Source organism: Vanellus vanellus (assembly GCF_965231255.1).
Source record: "Vanellus vanellus genome assembly, chromosome: 2".
In the NCBI taxonomy this organism is placed as follows: domain Eukaryota; kingdom Metazoa; phylum Chordata; class Aves; order Charadriiformes; family Charadriidae; genus Vanellus; species Vanellus vanellus.
This window is the reverse complement of record NC_138906.1, coordinates 102658844-102677353: the sequence shown is the minus strand read 5'-3', so window position 1 is coordinate 102677353 and position 18510 is coordinate 102658844. Positions and strand designations below refer to the sequence as shown.

Here is an 18510-nt window from a genome sequence, read left to right as displayed (position 1 = left end):
TATTATTTCATCCTCTTTGTCTTCCAATTTTCCACTTTCTAGTAGTTTCAGCCATCTTCTTCCTTCCAAAACATCTCCATTTCAACTTCTAAATCCTGCTTTTGACCTCACTTCCTATCTGAGAGTAAGATGGCTGCATCCCTGCTTCACCCTTCCTCCTAGAAGTCTGATTTCTAAATTCTGAAATTCTGATCTGTATCCCCTATTCATCAATTACAGCCCTCCCAATCCTCATGGTCATTTAACTCCTCTCAAATCAAGTGAGCAAAACAAAAGAGGAGGGCAGAAAAGGAAGTTAATTTCATAAATCATTCTTTCACTTACAACAAAGTTTCAAGGGAGCAATCAGGGGATTATTCACATTTTTCTCAAGCATGTTGAATCAAAAAAGTTAGGAAAAAAAAAAAAAGAGATTGGCTGAGATCCAACAGATAGGATCAATGAGAGGTACTTTCGTTAGGGGATTCGTCTCAAAGTGCAAGAGCCTCAAAGTTAAGTATCTAACCTAAACTAGTAATTCTGAGAACAAACCGATCCCTCCACCTGCTGAACCACATCTCCCGGCTGGCAGGAGCCACCCTCTAGAGGTGGCTGGCACTCTCCTCAGCCCAGCACAGCCACACAACGTTTCAGACATCAACACTGTGCAGAATAGGCCTCCTCGCTGTTGGATTAAAAAGTGTTTTAGAATTAAGCAAAAGAAGTTCAACTCTACCTCATTGTACAGTTCTGCATAGCACAGAGACATTTTCAAAATACACGTGAGGGTAACTGGGCTGTGGTGTGCTCACCAACCTCCCCCACCTCTATGTGAATGTGCGACCCCTTCCCCAAGACGAGCCCATTTCAATTTGGGCATGATCTGGTGCAATTACATTAAAATTGAGTAAAATATTGCTTCATCTCCAAGCTAAATCTGGCTCTCTATCCATGTGAGTTTTGAACCTCAATACGAGAAATACCTAATTTGCTGCCATGAAAGAAACACTGGATAAGGAGTTATGCAATTGCTTGTAAAAGAAAAGAAATGAGTATAAACAATGTGAATCTAGTGTAATCAGAAAAATGCTTCTTTTATTTGATGTGTCCAGCACATTTAGTCACCATTCAATTTTTGCCTCTTAAGCTGTATTCTGAACTCTCTAACAAAGCCAAACATTTAAATTGGTAGTACAAAAATACAAGTTTTTAAACTGAGGAGAAAAAAAATATATATCACTTTGTTACTGTAATTCTATCTTCTGTTACACACAATCACAATTCTACTAGGAATAAAGCACTTCTTACATTTTAGTCTGTAAAATAAAGACACTTTTACCAACCTCGACATTAAGACAAGTATCGTGAGTTACAAGAAGAATAAAATAAGCCATCAGTCGTGTTTTCTAGGAGAAAAAACTGTTGAAAGTCACAAGGTAACTTTAGGGTATTGTCTGGAAGCAAAAAGGTGGGGGATATTTGTGTGAGATTTTTTTTTTTTTTTTTTTTTGGACAAGAGTCACCCTGAAGTCCAAAAAGAGAAAACAAGCATACAAAGAAAAAAAAAGATTAGCCCACAACACAGAGTGTAGAAGATGGGTGCATATAGGAGACCAAATTATTTCTAAGGAGATAACTGATAGTTAATATGAAAACCCAGAGTAGGAGAGGTGTCCCTTATGAGGCTGAGCCACGAGATAGGAAAACAGACACATGATTTCTTAAGCATCATTTTGGCAATACAAGACATAATGTACCCAAGGCCATATAAAGAATACAAGCTACGCTTACTATCTTAAAAATGGTGGTATCAGAACACTTTATGCTGAAGGAAAGACTGAAGAATCGAGAGACGGTAACAAGAACAGACTCATCTGGCTATGCCAAACAGAGGAGAGTCTTCACTAGACCCTGGCCTACACACGCTATAGCCTCTAACACACTCAGCAACACCTACCCATTCTCTCCTCTCTCCTTCAAGCAATGACATGGGGTTGCCCTGTGAAATGACGCTTTAAAGAAATTGGGAAGTAACACTTGTGGAAAATGTCTGCTATCTGCTGTCAACAGCCACAAGAGAAGAGAAAATTTCTAACTACAGGAGAGGCCGGGAATCTGCCACAACACTTCAAAAAACTATTTGTTTGGAGAGCCAAGTATATGCTTTGCTCTGACTGCATGATTCTCATCCTATTAAATATGGTCAAATATATGTATGTATACACACACACGCACATAAATATATAAAAAGGTTATCATTCAACCCTGCTAGACTATTATATGAATATGAAAAAAGATACTGCATGATCAGCCCTGCAAATTCCAAATTTATTGTAACTTATTAATGTTAGAGTAATAACATATTTTAAGTTGTGTTATATAAAATTTAATGTCATGTTTAAAGGACGTCAATATGTATTTGGCTCCCAAAACAAACAAAAACCCCACTGAAAATTAAAAGGCCCATAAACAGGATCTCTGCTACACATCTTTATGTGGCATTCCAGACAAAGGTGGAAGAACAAGTAGGATAACAATCATGTATTTCTAAAACGCCTCAAATTCCCAATAACCTGCTCTACACACAATTACTGTAAACCCACTCAGAATTTCAATATATGTTTTCCTTTTACTAGTCGTCAGGCTCAGACACACATTCATCCAGCAACGAACAGCAACAATTTAAGATATTACTGCCCTGTGGTTGGTTGTTTACTGTCCTCACAATAAAGTTGGCAGAAAAGAACTGCTTACACAAAAACCTGATCAAATACAGAAAGTTAAACTGACAAAATAAACTCTAAAAATGAAAAAAAGGTCTCACATTAACAGCAAGATGAAGAATTGTACCATTGATAAAGTGTCATCTAACCTGAATAAGGATTTATTTTTTCCTGTATCTTAGATACAAAAAAAATGAAGTCCCTGTATTTAACTAAATCTAAACTTTTAAACCTGAGTGATTTTCTTAAAAATACAAGACATTCATTATTATTATATATTACATTCTATCTGTATGCAATTACATCTTAAAGACTGAAACAAACACGTAGCCGCAAGAAGTATGACAGGCTACACTAAAGACACCACCTGAAAAAAAAAATTGTTAGATAAAAATGAAAAAGAAAATGGCTTCCATTTTAAAGGTAATTACCCTATGCTAAAAGTAAGCACAGAACTTTTTTCTTAAGATTCCAAGGTTTTCTTCTACATATTGTACAAATACCAATAAACTTACCAACCAGAGAAAATATCCCAAGATTGTGCAGAGTCGCCAGAGATTCCATCCAGAAGAAAGGACAGCAGTTTAAAAATCAAATAACTACATTCACTATGTTATGAAGTGAATACAAGACAAGCTGACAGTATAGAATATATGTGTGTGTATGTATATATATGTTTTCCAGAAATACAGGAAATTAATTAAAGATGTCACACAATTCAAGTTATATCTTGATAGTGTCATGAACTGATATGTCCTAGACAAACCAAAAGGTGGATGATAGCCCTGCACACCTGATATTTGGACACCGCTGGCAAAGAGCAGTGTCAAATACTTTTGTGTACTTTCAACAGTTCCATTTGAACTAGCCACAGTGCAGAAAGTGAAACATACCTAATTTTACACAAATCGGGACTTTAAATTTTTGGCTGTTTTTCTTTGAGAAAAATCCAGTAAGTACCCTAATTCGACATTTATACAAAACCAATGTATTTGTTTCTGCCACCAAGATTCCACATTACCATATGGGATGGGGGACTGTTTATTGCACTCTTCTCTTAAGAAAACAGTATTTCCTAAATCACACTTAAAATTCTTAGACTACATGTTTTGAAAACTACATTTTTCTGTTTCTACATAGCCTTCTTACCTCTTCTTCCTTCAAACACATCATTGATTTCTCTTAACAACAGAGACATGTCACTCAGTTGAGACTCCCAAGCCTCACAGAACACCTCAAGATTTTCTTTTGCAATCTTGCTAGATGGATGTAATGCCAGTGTTTCTGCAGCAGAAATTATCTGGACAGAGAAGAAAATATTTGCTATTGGAAGTCCCAGTACATAGTGTTGTACACAAATTCACAAATGCCTTCACAGGCAAACCACAAAATTAAACAGCTATTATTATGTCTTTGTAATGTATTCATCTGATATTTGCAGGCTTGATGATCTTCCATCTGCATTCTTTTAGCTACCACCTATCATTAAAGTATAACTCTTTCAATAGTTCATTAGTCTTAAAAAAATCATACAAGTAATTTTGACTGATTTATGTCCAGTAGAAGTGGCCAGACAAAAGCTAAGCATACCTGTGGGCCAGTGACCTGAAAGGTATCTTCTGCATGTATGCAAGTAATCTCGAGAGGCTCAGTTCCAGAAACGTGCCTCAATAAACGACACATCTAAATATTTTTTATAAATATAAAGAGAAAAGAATGGTAAAAAAATATGCTTTCCTTACTACTAAGAAAAGGTGCACATGCACAAACACACACACACAAAGTTATTGATAGTCCTTTCAGAAACTTATTTGGGACTGCAGAGCTGAGTGTTTCTCAGGGAGCATTTACAATAAAAACAGAGCTAAGTCCTGACTTGGGACGTGTAGAAAATCACCAAGAGAAAGAAAAGTCTTAACAAATACATAAAAATAAACCAACAACAATTTCACATATTTATGTCTAAATAAACTTGAAAGTAATCAGACACCTATGGAACTTGGAAAAACTGTAGCATAAATGACTACCAAAACAGGCTTACACATCAATTAGCAACCATGTGGAAAATTTAGGCTTTCATCATCCAGGAGACTGAATTATCTTTGAGCAAATCAACATCAAATTAATTTAAGGAAGAAATACTGTTTCCTTTCACAGTAAGCAAAATTTAGTCATCTTTTTTGTTTGTTTGTTAAATAAGATTAAAGGCTGAGAAGGAACATTGATGTTTTCAAATTAAGAGAAAAATTTGTAAGACAGAGACAGCACATAAGAAACTAATTGCACTGTCCATCATCAGAAATGCTATAAGGCCTCACATACAAACACTATTTAATCTCATGGTTATGCCTGAAAAAAAACTAGGATCTTAATGGCACGCTAATTAGTCATAGAAAAAGGGGACATTAAAGCCAAAATTAAAAATCCACAGCTTTGATTTGCCAGTCCCACAAGTTCAAGGGTGCTACTTCTGCATATTCATGCTTCTAGGATGAATCCTCAAGCCCCAGATGACATCAGAATATTTTAGAAATTAATATTAGATGCCATGCAAGTATAGCTTCTGGCATCACCATGTTCCAGATCAAAGTGATTTATCTTTGTGTGTTTCCTACTGGTACAGCTACTTCTGCTCATCTGTCAGACGAGAGAGCAACAAGGTACGCATGGCAGACATGGTCTCCACAAGCACTACTAAGAGCCATGATCTCTCAGTAGTCTTGGAAGTTCTGTTTGTTCACATGTGTGAATACTACCATATGAAACCATGAATGTATTAGTACATGAAACATACACACTGCTTTTCACCAAGGAGAAAAGACTTTCAGTGGCCCTCTTGACTGATAAAAACTACACAAGATCTTCAAAACGGTCAAGTTAGCGCATTAAGAAACTTAACCTTACATTCCCAGCATTCTTAGAATGTTGCTGGACGCCTACTGCTTGAAAGACAAAGGCTACCACCACTACTTGGATCTACAAACCTATTTTTTAATGAATCTTTTAGTCCCCATATATACATACAGATTGAGTCTAGATCCAGGAGAATTGGGTTCAACTGTACATCCCTTCTACAACAACTGTATGCCACAGTGACACCTCTAGCTCAGACCCTACCAAGAACAATACAAAATTCAACAGTATACTAGGAAAACAAAATAAAAATTACATAAACACAGACCAAAGCCGTCGTAAAGAACAGATTAAGACAAATCCAGCCACTCATTTTCTAAGTGCCTTACAAAATGAAAGTAGCCATGAACTCACCTCAACAAGTTGTTCTTTCTGCTCTGATAGCTTGCAAGTATATTCTGCTACAGCTTCAAGATTTCCTTCTACTCCTGTGATTTTTAATGCTTTGAGAACCATATGATCCGTATGGTATTTTAGCAGATCTGCTGCCAAAGATGTTGCTGCACTGTGGACCTTGAGTAGCATTAAAAGAAGGAGGAGAGATAAATCTTGGAAGGCAAAAAAAATCATCCAGTACCACGTCAAATAAACTTAAGAGACGGATTGATTTCTCTAAGAAGCAAAAAATTTACTGCCATGAAAGCTCGTATACTGCCTGCATATTATCTGGGGCTTTAATTCTTCAATTACTATTCAAAGTATAAAGATAAAATCCACTGCACTCCAAAAAAAAAAAAAAAAAAGCAATCCACCCCGCAACCAAATATGGAGAAAAACAAAAGAGCAGCTGGGTAAAATCAGGACACGAAGTTATCACACTGCTGCTTTCTGATAATGTTACAGCTGGGAAAAAAACAGGTGCATGAATTTGTTGGGGCATCAACTTCAGTACAAGCATGGGACAATGGGCGCTCTACTTCTCATGAAGGACCCACATTAAACTGTGAATCAGACTAAAGCCACACAGCATCTGAATTTACAGTCTATTAGAAATTAAGTTCCTATAAATAAATTGAATTCTTAGTGATGCAAAGAAAAGCTTGAATATAATCAGCTTGGAACACAGCCTTAGGAAAAATAAAAAGCATCTTTTCTGCAAAGAGATTGAAGCTAGAGATGGGCCTTGGAGAAGTCTCAAACACTCTCTTGACACTCCCTACCAGCACGAGAGGCTTCCCCTTGAAACATATCCCTAAATCCAGACATCCTTTCACATCCATGGATCTGCTGAAATTGTGCTGTGAAGGACTGCTCAACAACAGATGTAAGTGACAGCTGCTGCTAGTTCTACTGTCTAGTCATAGTAGTTTTACCTATGCCTTCTAATCAGTCCCATTTTAAAAACAATGGTAAAAACAAAATAGCAACCTCTTTAGAAACAGCAAACCATTCTTATGCTCTTAAGACTATTATGAGTCTTGTAATATTACGCTCACTTTGCTGGACAGCAATGAATATACAACAAACTTGTTCAAGAGGAAAGTTATTTTTCAATTTCTTATGAATGCAATGAGCTTGAAATTGTGACACTGGTGGGCCTTGATACGGTACAGAAGAGAATGTTTACTAGGATATATTGAGGTTTTATTCCACTGGACTCTACCTATTTTTACCCCGTTCCCCAGCAGTAATTCCTGTGCAGTCCAGAATTAAAGGGGTTTTTTGGTTTTTTTTTTGTTGGTTTTTTTTTTTTTATTTCATGCAAGAAACCTGCATTGTTGCTTCAAAACCTGCTGCGATTGTTTTTTTAGAGACAAAAAAAAGCTATGACAATCAGTTATAAACTATTTATATAGCATTGCTTGCATGCCATTAAAATTAGTACAAACCACTAATCTCAGAAATAGCTCCGAAGAAAGGATATCTGCAAGGCGTGTAATGTTACAGTAGGAACTGGCAATTCTCATTTATATATAGGCTACATAGAGATTACATTTTCATTAGAGATTCTTTTCATCCTGATCTAAAAAAGAAATTTACTTCTACTTAATGCTGTCTCTGATCATTAGCGGGAAAATCACCTCAAGGAAGAAACGTACCTTTTATATCTTCCATAAAGTGACAGAGATGGGCAAGAACCACTTTTAACAAGGCTGTCTTGTGTTCTAAGCCATCCAGGCTCTCAAAAACACTTTAATTAGAGTCACAATACTTAAATTTCACCAACAGAGACCCTGGTTGCTGACTGATACACTGCACCCATAGTCAGACTGACAGGACAGTCCTCCTCAGCCATGTACAGAAACATAGCTACTCTGGGATCAATCCAATCATTACATACAGAATAAGGAAAATGACCCAATACTCTCAATTTACTTCTCTAAGTAGCATGAATCCTGTGCATTTAAAAAAAAAAGTCTTACTAAGCAAGCTTTCATACTCTACAGGTCACCAAAGCAGTTCATACAGAACTTAGAATTTGTTAGTTTAGAAATCCAAACCCACTCAATTTGCTTCACAATTTCTGGAACAGTGTACTATGTTTTCACCTGTGTTGCTTTTAAGATGGAGCTACACCACAGGGCACAGGTACCCCTTTTGCCACCCCTGTTAGCTGGCTTACAGAAGGTAATTTTCTGGTATTGTCACATGACAATGTATAGTTTTTGTCGCATGACGTTTTAATAAAGAAAAACCCGTGGGCAGGACAATATGGTATGACTTACATTTATGGAGCTGCAAGAAAATACAAGCTATTAACAATTTCTTCAACATACTATATTCCAGCCACCTTTGACTTTGTGATCTGTGGAATTACATAGGCGCATACTATTCTCACTGGGAACCCTTCCTCCTCATTCAGCACCGGGAGTGATGATACTCAAAAAGCATGATCTTACAGTTAAAGCAGCTGAATGTCACTCTGGAAAAGCTCTGCTACTGACTTCCTACATAATGGTGACCAAATACATACAAATTATGTATCCTCCATCTTCCAGGGGCCCAATGCACTGCTTCAAAGCACTGTTCAAATCTTCAGCACAGCTGCAGTAATTATAATCCCAAAGACTTAATTTCTCATTTTGCCTCTATTAAAAAATACACAGCATGATTTTTTGAGCACTCGAGTTTTTCCAGTTGCAGCAGCTGAGAGCTCAGTCTGAGCAAGTTCACCATACTTCCCTAACATCTCTGCACTGCTCTGTCACCTAATATTGAAACCCTCTCTGTCCTTAGTCTTCATTTTCCCATCTGTTTAATGGAACAATAATATGAAGCAGTTGAAAAGATCTCTGAATGCTTTGCAAATATTTCAGAAGCTGCCAGAAACCAGTAATTCTGTATTCGGCTCAAATCTGTGGAACAGACAAGGCGCCAATGCTATCCATTAGAATGTGGGGAAAAGGACCCTGAGCAGCAAGCGCAGCCCATCCCACGTACCAAATGAGACAGCTATCTCGGACGTCTATTTAAGTTGACACCCAGCATGCTTGCATTTCGGACAATAATGTTTTACAACAAGCACATACATGGCTGCCAACTATCTAGAAAAAAAAATGGGCATAAGGCACTGTCATAACATATTTCTGCTATAGAAATCAACAGAACAGGTTATGTAGAAACAAACAGTAAATGTAATTTACTCATTTAAGCACATGCTAACAAGAAAAAGTATTTAAAACAGTGATGCATGCATCCAAGGAAAGATTAGCTTTTACATTTCAAGTAACGATTATATACACAGTACTTATTTCCAAACGTTTCTCTTTTTTTTTTTTTCATTGTTGTCAAGAGTTAGCAAAAAGACAATGTATCCTCCAGATTTCTAATCAGTTCTAAGTAAGGGCACAGAAAATGACTAATGTAATTTTGATTTAGCTACTCTCGTCTATAAATAGATACTAGCCTTTTTGGATACAAGATCCTGTTTTACAACTTCACATAAAACAAGTAAGATATTCAAGCTTTTATTCACTTTATGCTTGCTTAAACTCAACTTACCTCTCTTTTAAGTTCATTCATGCACTGGCATGTTTTTAAAATGGCTACTTCTAAGTCTTCCATGAGATCCTTTGTCTTCTGGTTTTGCTACAAGCCAAAGAAAGAAGCCAACAAAAGAAGCCAACAAAACATTACACAAAAAATCCAGCAAATCCCACCTTCACGTGATGTGTCATTACTTCAACTTGCTTTAGAAGACAGTCTTTTCTCTCTAGATGTAATGTTTTCATTTGCACATCCTGTGTATATTTTACTTGAAAAATTCTTTTACAGAAACATTTATCACCAAATCAAATCTAAAAGTAATAGTGATGCAAACTAATTGACTCTTTCTGTTCAACAGGAATTTATTTCTGAATCTCACTGAGCTTTTTTCAGGAACAACTTCCAAAAATCTTCTGTCCAAGTATCCTGAAGCAGAGCAACAGTTTAAGGCCTGTTTTTTTTTTTAAATATAAACACAATTCTAAAGTAGCGGTACCTAAACATTATACCAAATGTTCTACATTGAATTACAAAAAGGTTACTTAAAACACCCTTGTAAGTCTTTAGATCATTGTCTGATTTAAACGAGTACAGTTGCTAACAACATTTTGTTGAGGTAGCTTCAAGACAGAGCTCCCACTTATGCAAATAGCACCTATCTATGGAAAAACCCAAATGTTAAGAAACATACACTGTGAAAAGAGTTAACATAAACATACACACAAAATGTATGGAGGTATAGACACGCACACCCTCCATTTTACTTAAAGGAAAAAAAATCCACCCAAGCCAATATGATAATTTTCTCAGGTATTCTTATCTGTTCTAAGTCTCAAAGCTACCCGTCCCTCAAATTTAATGTTTTCCTTTTAAGTAATTTGTGTAAAAGTGTAACATCACAAAATCACAGAATCATAGAATGGTTTAGGTTGGAAGGGACCTTAAAGATCATCACTTTTAACACAAGGACCATGTTTTACACTCACTAGACTGTCCTTTTTATTTCTTTTACTTAATGTGCACATTTTTGTTCCTTCTATGTGCAACTTTTTTCTTTTTTTTTTTTTTCCTCTTAAACACAAGTGAAGTAATTGCCTAGCCAAAATGAGGTTAAAAGAAAACAAACATGACAGTAGCTTGTGATCTTATGAACTTGAACATGCACAGGAAAGATTTCAGAAACATTTAAGATTCAATCAACAGCTTATCCGTCGTGCTCCAGCTAGTTTTCATTAACTTACAATTATACAAACAAGAGCAGATCAGTGATGTCAGTCTAATTTAGACCTGAACTAGGTTACAGTACACTTCTGTTTTAAAATACACTCTTTACTGAAGACTCACAGTTACTCTGCTTGTTAAATGGAAGTATTGTGAGTGGAGAGCGTTGACCTGCTTGAGAGTAGGATGGCCCTACAGAGGGATGTGGACAGGCTGGATCGACGGGCTGAGGCCAATAGTATGAGGTTCAACAAGGCCAAGTGCGGCATCCTGCACCTGGGTCACAACAACCCCAAGCAGTGTGACAGGCTTGGGGAAGAATGGCTGTAAAGCTGCCTGGTGGAAAAGGACCTGGGGCTGTTGGTTGACAGCAGGCTGAATATGAGCCAGCAGTGTTCCCAGGTGGCCATGAAAGCCAGTAAGATACCGGCTTGTATCAGGAATAGTGTGGTGAACCGGACTAGGGAAATGATTGTCCCCCTGTACTCGGCACTGGTAAGGTCCCACCTCAAATCCCGTGTTCAGTTTTGGGTGCCTCACTACAAGAGAGACATTGAGGTGCTAGAACGTGTCCAGAGAAGGGCAACAAAGCTGGTGAGGAGTCTGGAGGACAAGTCATATGAGGAACAGCTGAGGAAACTGGGGTTGTTTAGCCTGGAGAAAAAGAGGCTGAGGGCAGACCTCATTCATCGCTCTCTATAGCTACCTGAAAGGAGGTTGTAGTGAGGTGGGGGTCAGTCTCTTCTCCCAAGTAACAAGCAATTGGACAAGAGGAAATGGCAAGTTACACTGGGGAGGTTTAGATTGGGTATTAGGTACAATTTCTTCACCGAAAGGGTTGTCAAGCATTGGAACAGGCTGCCCAGGGAAGCAGTGGAATCACCATCCCTTGAGGTATTTAAAAGACATGTAGATGTGGTGCTTAGGGACATGGTTTAGCAGTGGTTTTGGCAGTGTTAGGTTGATGGTTGGACTCAATGATTTTAAAGGTCCCTTCCAACCTAGAAAATTCTATGATTCTATAACTGGGTACCGTAAAAGCTCTACATATCGCCCAGTTCATGTATCCCCAAAATACTCAATGCATAAGCACAAATTTGCACGCCAAAGTTTTTTCACAGAACATATATATGCATAGTCTTACACCAGAATCTCATTTCTATCACTTGAAATGTAGCATGTAAATTATCTAGAGGTGATCAGTTTCCACTAGTAATAGAGCTTAGAAATACACAAGTGTACTGGTTTTGCCTGGGAGAGAATTATTTTCTTCATAATATCTGCCACAGTGCTGTTTTGGATTTGTGATAAAACCAGTGTTGATAACACAGGGATGTGTTAGCTATTGCTCAGCAGTGCTTACACAGCTACCTACCAGGGCTAACCACCAACGTGAAGCTAAACACAGTTTTAGTTTCTGGTAGTTATGGGATTCTATGCAATTAATATTCTTTATGTGTCGCCTTTGTAATAACAACAGTCTTTATTATCAATAAGACTTATATGCTCTTCCAACTGCACTACTGCATTAAGAACACCTGACTGCAGCATCTGATTCAAAGAGGAGAAAAGGAATCACAGAATCACAGAGTTTTCAGAGTTGGAAGGGACCTCTAGAGATCATCTAGTCCAACTCCCCTGCTAAAGCAGGATTGCCTAGAGCACATTACTCAGGACTGCATCCAGGCGGGTCTTGAAAATCTCCAGAGAAGGGGACTCCACAACCTCCCTGGGCAGCCTGTTCCAGTGCTCTGTCACCCTCACCGTAAAGAAGTTTTTCCGTGTATTTGAACGGAACTTCCTATGTTCTAACTTGTGCCCATTACCCCTCGTCCTGTCATTGGGAACCATTGAAAAGAGCCTGGCTCCATCCACCTTCAACCCACCCTTTAGATACTTGTATGCATTAATAAAGTCTCCCCTCAGCCTTCTCTTCTCCAGGCTAAAGAGTCCCAGCTCTTTCAGCCTTTCCTCATAAGGGAGATGCTCCAAGCCCTCAATCATCTTAGTTGCCCTTTGCTGGACTCGCTCCAGCAGTTCCCTGTCCCTCTTGAACTGGGGAGCCCAAAACTGGACATAGTATTCCAGTTGTGGCCTCACCAGTGCAGAGTAGAGGGGGAGAATGACCTCCCTCGACCTACTGGTCACGCTCTTCCCTATGCAGCCCAGGATTCCATTGGCCTTTTTGGCAACAAGGGCACATTGCTGGGTCATGGATAATTTACTGTCTACTAGGACCCCCAGATCCTTCTCCTCCGAGCTACTTTCCAGCAGGTCCGCCCCTAACCTATACTGGTTATATATACTGAATAAAAATGCTTTCTCATAAGTAATATATTCAGTTAAATAAGTATCCTATACTAGTATACATCTGCCATATTTCAGAGTGTTGGTAAGATTTTGTGCTATGCATTTCCACAGGAACAAGACTGAAAGCAAGTCAACATCAGAAACTGCATTTCCATCTCTGCTCTTCCTCCCCTTTTTGCACGTATCTTGTATCATCTTCATGGAACAACATAAGACAAATGACAGAAGGAAGCTTAACATGCTGCTTTTCTAAAAAGGAAAACTACCATCATTTAAATCTTGTAAAAAGGACAAACAAAAATCCCCTGGAAGTTCTAGTGTCTCTCTCCTCTCTCCACAAGATTAAAAAAAAAAGTCAATTTTTTAGAATATTTCCCTTTTCAATAGCTTGTTTTCAATACTCTGTTGAAAATAAGAAACAAAAACTTTGGTCACTGCCATTGGATCAAGACAATCAAAGTCTCCAAACTACTCAACCAAAAGACCTAACTGTTTAAGACTCTATAATGATACTTCCACTGGCCTTATTTCCACTTAGAGCTTCATTAAAATTAGGCTACCACCATTAGTAGCCTAATTTAGCCATCAAAGAATCAGTGAACCAATACCACTGGGGAAGAGGGAAGATAGAACATATTGAAGCTGCAGAAGCACAGAACAAACTGACTTCTTTGATCAGCTCTCACTGTGAGTAATACACATAGTTCTCTCTTCCTAGACCAGAAGAAACACTGCATTGAAAATGTCTTTCCAAAGTAGAGGTGAAAAGATTTACTTTGCTAAAAAGCTCTTACAGCTTGCATCCACACTGAAACCAGCTGCTCTAGTTCCATTTTAGCCTGTTTAGACAGCTCCAAAATGTGTTCTCGGTGCTCATGACTGGTATAGGCAGAGTCTGTGAAGTCCTCCGTATGTTCCAGGATAACTTCCAGCATTGTTGAAAGGTTCTCTTTTGAGAGAAAATAAAGATTCTCACGAAGACCCTCCACCTTATTCTGAAAAAGAAACATATCAGTTCCTTGAGAACTTATGTGGTTATACAGTTGTGATGCAAATACAGAAATCAGACACATCAATTTACATTTTATTTTTCTCTTCAATGCTTTTTTTTTTCCCCCCACTTATTTTCAAAGTAATCCAACAATTTGTCTGTATGCAGACATCAGGTTTAGGCTTTGGGGTTTTTGGTAATAATACCATCAGCAAATTACTGGTGACTCATCAGAAGTAACAGCAAATACATTACTGTTCTCCTGCTGTCAATAAAGTTAAGTTCAGTAAGTTTCAGAAATTAATTGTGTATTCAGATTTTGTTTGCTCTTTAAAAGTTTTTCCACATCCATATCATCTATTTTGAGTATTCTTCTAAAAATTTACATGTAGCAAATTGAATACTTTGAGGCACTTCACAAAAATTTTAACCAAATTCTAAGGGGAGGGAGAGGATAGATAAATAAATAATAATAATTTAAAAAAAAGTAAGTAAGACATGGTTGTTCATTAACTCTTCTTAACTGAGCATGAAATTTAGATAATCCTTTATCAGGAAAAATAGACTGCGCTACAAGATACAATTTCAATTCATGACATTTCCTTTGAATGACAGTTTGCTCTTTTATACGTTTGGATGAATAATTTGTGTGCAGTATTAAAAATACTACCAATTATGAAGCAAGAACTCTTCAACCACAAGTATTTTAATGAGGTTCTGACTGGTATCATGATACTTAAGTTTATTTACTGTTCAAGGCATCACCTCAACAAAACATTAGAGTTCTGAATGCATTCCAATTCAGGAGGAGATGGGCAAGTATCAGAAAGTGTACTTTGGCAATGATAATGAAATTCTAATCACCTCTTGTCAGATTCTCTAAGAGTTATTTAAATTACACTGCCGAAAAGATGCAGCTCCATCATTTGGAACTTAATTTTTTTTTTTTTCCCCAAAATTCTAGTTTTGAGGTAACTTATTAGGCTGTAGAAAACAATACCATTTCTATTCTTACCTTGAATTCTTTGATGCCAGAATATATGCTGATAGGGGCCATTTCATTTTCTCCATTTGGTCGAGAGTCAGTTACAATTTCTATTACCTGTTCCAAAGCTAATCTCATGCGATGAAAAACTCCATCTTTGTTTATACGAGCAGATTCACAGTCTGGATGCCTCAGACAAGTCTTTTTAAAGAAAACAAAGTAAGTATTATGATGGAGCACATGTGCAGTATAGCATAATGAATGCTTCCTGCTAAGGCAAGTCTAAAGATTGTGTTAGAATATGATAAATCCTTTCTGTTAAACTGCTAATGTGTTACGTAGAACTCATAGCGTTACTCAGAATATAAAGATTTTCCTCTACTTATTCTTTACTCTTACATCCTTTGGCATGAAGTTTAAAGTGGGGCTGAGAAAGAAGAGTCAGCTATCCTGCTAAATGCCACACTCTGTGATTTATGCAAGTTGTGTAAGTGCACACATGCTCACTCACCTTTGAAGCAGTCAGGAGCATCATGGTGCACTTCTCAAGAACAGCCCTAGATGCTGCCATTCTAGCCTTTTTCTTCTCATCCTTCAAATCCTAAACATCAAAAGAAAAAATGGCATGACTATTACACAATGTCTAAAATGTTAACTGCTTGTGAGACTGGAAAAAGAAAACTCTCTTGCAGATGGATAAGTTGTGAGAAAGCTTCTTTATGTCTGACAACTGCTATTTTCAGCCTAACTCATGATCTAGAACTTGATTTTCAGACAGATTTTAATTTATGCATTTATTCTTGGCTCTATTCAATCAAGATTTCAAAGAAGGAAGATCTCGGAGACACAAAGCATGTTAGGTAAACTGTCACTAATTTTGCTATCTTTGTCATATAGCATTATTCATAAAACAGGAAAATGAGGGGAAAAAATAGACCTGACTAAAAAAAATTGTCTGAAATAGGGGAGAGGGTAAGGCTGAGTAATAAAGTATGTTTTACCAGGCTAAAAAAGCAATTTCTCTGTAGAAAGGCATTGTGTACAGAAACTTTTCAAGAACTCTCCAGGAAGAGGGATATACCTGCAAAACTGAACTATACCACCAGAAAAGTTCATCAAAAGGGAAAAATTTAGAGTCCAAATTGGGACGGGGGTGGGAGGGAGGGAAGAGGGCAAGACATGAATCCCTCAACACGTAAACGAGTCTAACAAGAGGAAGTACTTACAAAGCTACAACTAAGATCTTTTCAACAGTAGCGAAGATAGCTGAGTGCTATTTGAGTGTTAAACAGTCAGCTGAATGGGACCAGCTGAAAAGTGAACAGTTCACAAGATGGAATTAATCCTAATTTACCCTAGATCAGGAAAAACACCTGGATAAATCACAGCTGCAGCCTTCTGACATTTTAATAAAAATTTCACATAGCAACTACAGAAAACCTTTAAGATCAAAATCACCACATTTAAAAAAACAAACAAACAAACAAACAGCTCATTTCTGAAATTCTGACATTACATTCTGATGTATCTGACCACACTCAAGAATTTCTGGCATACTTATTATAATTATACCAAGGAAAAATACTTTGAGGGATGTTTCCACCCAATAAAACTAACAATGCCACATAGCAGCCTTCAGGCTGTAAAGTGAGCATGTCACTGACACAATTTAAAAATACTAATGAAACACTCTCCTAAAAGAATCAAGTAGGCAAGGAGAAGAGAGTCAAAGACCAGTTAACATTGAAAACCAAAAACAGCTGAAAAGAGTATGTAGTAGTAATGCACCCTTCTCTTTTCAAGGAACAACTGCTATGAATACTTCAGGGAAAAATAAAGAGATTTTCTTTCCAAGCAGGTATTTCCTTTAATTACATGTAGCTTTTCCAGAACTGATTATTTGATTCTGAGCATGTAGTTAGCAAACTTGGAACACATCAACAGTAAAAAGAGTGGGTTATTTTTTTTAGCAAAGTTGTCATATGTTTTATCTGAAGGATGCTCCACCATATCACCAAAACCTACTTCTATATGCATGAGGTTGGCCAATTATTTATGCAAACTGAATTCTGAATTTTGCTGGATATTAGGGACTCTGTATCTCTGTATGAGACCCTGGTTCAGTTCTGAACGGAGGATTTGATTGCCAAGGGGAAGCAACTGAGCTCACAGCAGAAGTCTTAAGCCTCAGCAAACCTTTTATGTACATGGAAGTAGCAGCAAAGAGCTTTCTGTGTGAATGAAAGGCTTCGAGGAGTAGCTGCATGCGAGAAGTAAAAAAACATTACCACAATGTAAGAAGGTTTTGACCTAAACCTAGAAAAATATTCAATAATAATAAAAAATATGGGCAAATGCTTTATTAGGATCTAAAGAATTCACGTTTGGAGTTTTCTAAAATTATTACACTGCTTTCAAATCCCTTCACTGTGCGCAAATATCAAACATTTCTGTCAAGTAACAACAGAAATTCTCTACCAGAGTAATAAGCCAGAAAAGTTAGAGCCAAAAGACCGTGATTGAAGTCAAAGGACATCTCAAATAACATGCATCCAGGGTTCTGGAAGATATGCAGATCAAACACCACAGTGATATTTCTCAGGCTGAGCTTTAAAATAAGATGTCCTTTGGATGGAGCAAGGAGAAGTAGCTAGGTTTCAGAGACAGGACAACAGCAATCATTTATGTTTTGTAATAGTTAATCATCCCAGAAGAACCCACATCTTCCAGCGAATCAGATGAAAATGATACCTTACATCTCTCACAGCTTTTCATTAATACTTACATTTTGCCGATCTCCAGTTAAATGGGCAAACTCTACCATTTCATTTCCAAACTGGCTGAATATTTGTACAAACTCCTGGAAACTATTGACTTTTTCTAGTTGTTCCATCGTTGCAAGAACCTGCAAGATAACGGAAAATACTGTAGATTATCAAGATGATAAACAGAAAATACTATTACTAAACTAGGAATATTATTATTTGCAGACACTTCTAAATCATGTTGTTTAAAATGTATATATTTTGTCACTATTTAAGCATTAAGAACTCAACAGTTGGAAATAAGTCTAAATTAACAATCATGCTTCATTCAAAATGCGTCATTTGTTGTCAACCCTCAAAAAACATTTTCCTTACTTATCCCAATATTAAGAGTAATGGTATTACAGGATTCAGTGTCTAAATTTAGAAGAAATTTTACTGTCATATTAATTTTAAAAACATAAGTACTTGAAATTAATCTACAGTTTATATCCCTATGTTGTAACTCTCAGTTTCAAAGTTCAATTTCATATGCATAACTTTCAAAGTCTAAAATCACAGTTGCACTCAGACAAGTGTTTTAATGGTTGTGTGCATTAAAAAAAAGCAACCACATTCCTCAAAACAAAAAAAGTTAGAAATTAGTTAATATATGGTATTATACTTTCCATAACAACTTACTCTAACTCTGAAGAT

At 37.1% G+C, this 18510-nt stretch overlaps 1 protein-coding gene across 1 annotated transcript in view; it reads right to left on the bottom strand.

Moving 5' to 3' along the window:
- CTNNAL1 (catenin alpha like 1) overlaps window positions 1-18510 on the bottom strand; it is a 63024-nt gene that overhangs the window by 10577 nt on the left and 33937 nt on the right. The window contains exons 4-11 of the mRNA XM_082479964.1: window positions 17835-17954; window positions 15561-15650; window positions 15080-15250; window positions 13868-14068; window positions 9558-9644; window positions 5970-6128; window positions 4293-4385; window positions 3852-4002 (exon numbers count right to left, since the gene is read on the bottom strand). Of these exons, the coding sequence (XP_082336090.1) occupies window positions 3852-4002; window positions 4293-4385; window positions 5970-6128; window positions 9558-9644; window positions 13868-14068; window positions 15080-15250; window positions 15561-15650; window positions 17835-17954 (1072 nt within the window). The remainder of the gene's footprint in view (window positions 1-3851; window positions 4003-4292; window positions 4386-5969; window positions 6129-9557; window positions 9645-13867; window positions 14069-15079; window positions 15251-15560; window positions 15651-17834; window positions 17955-18510) is intronic.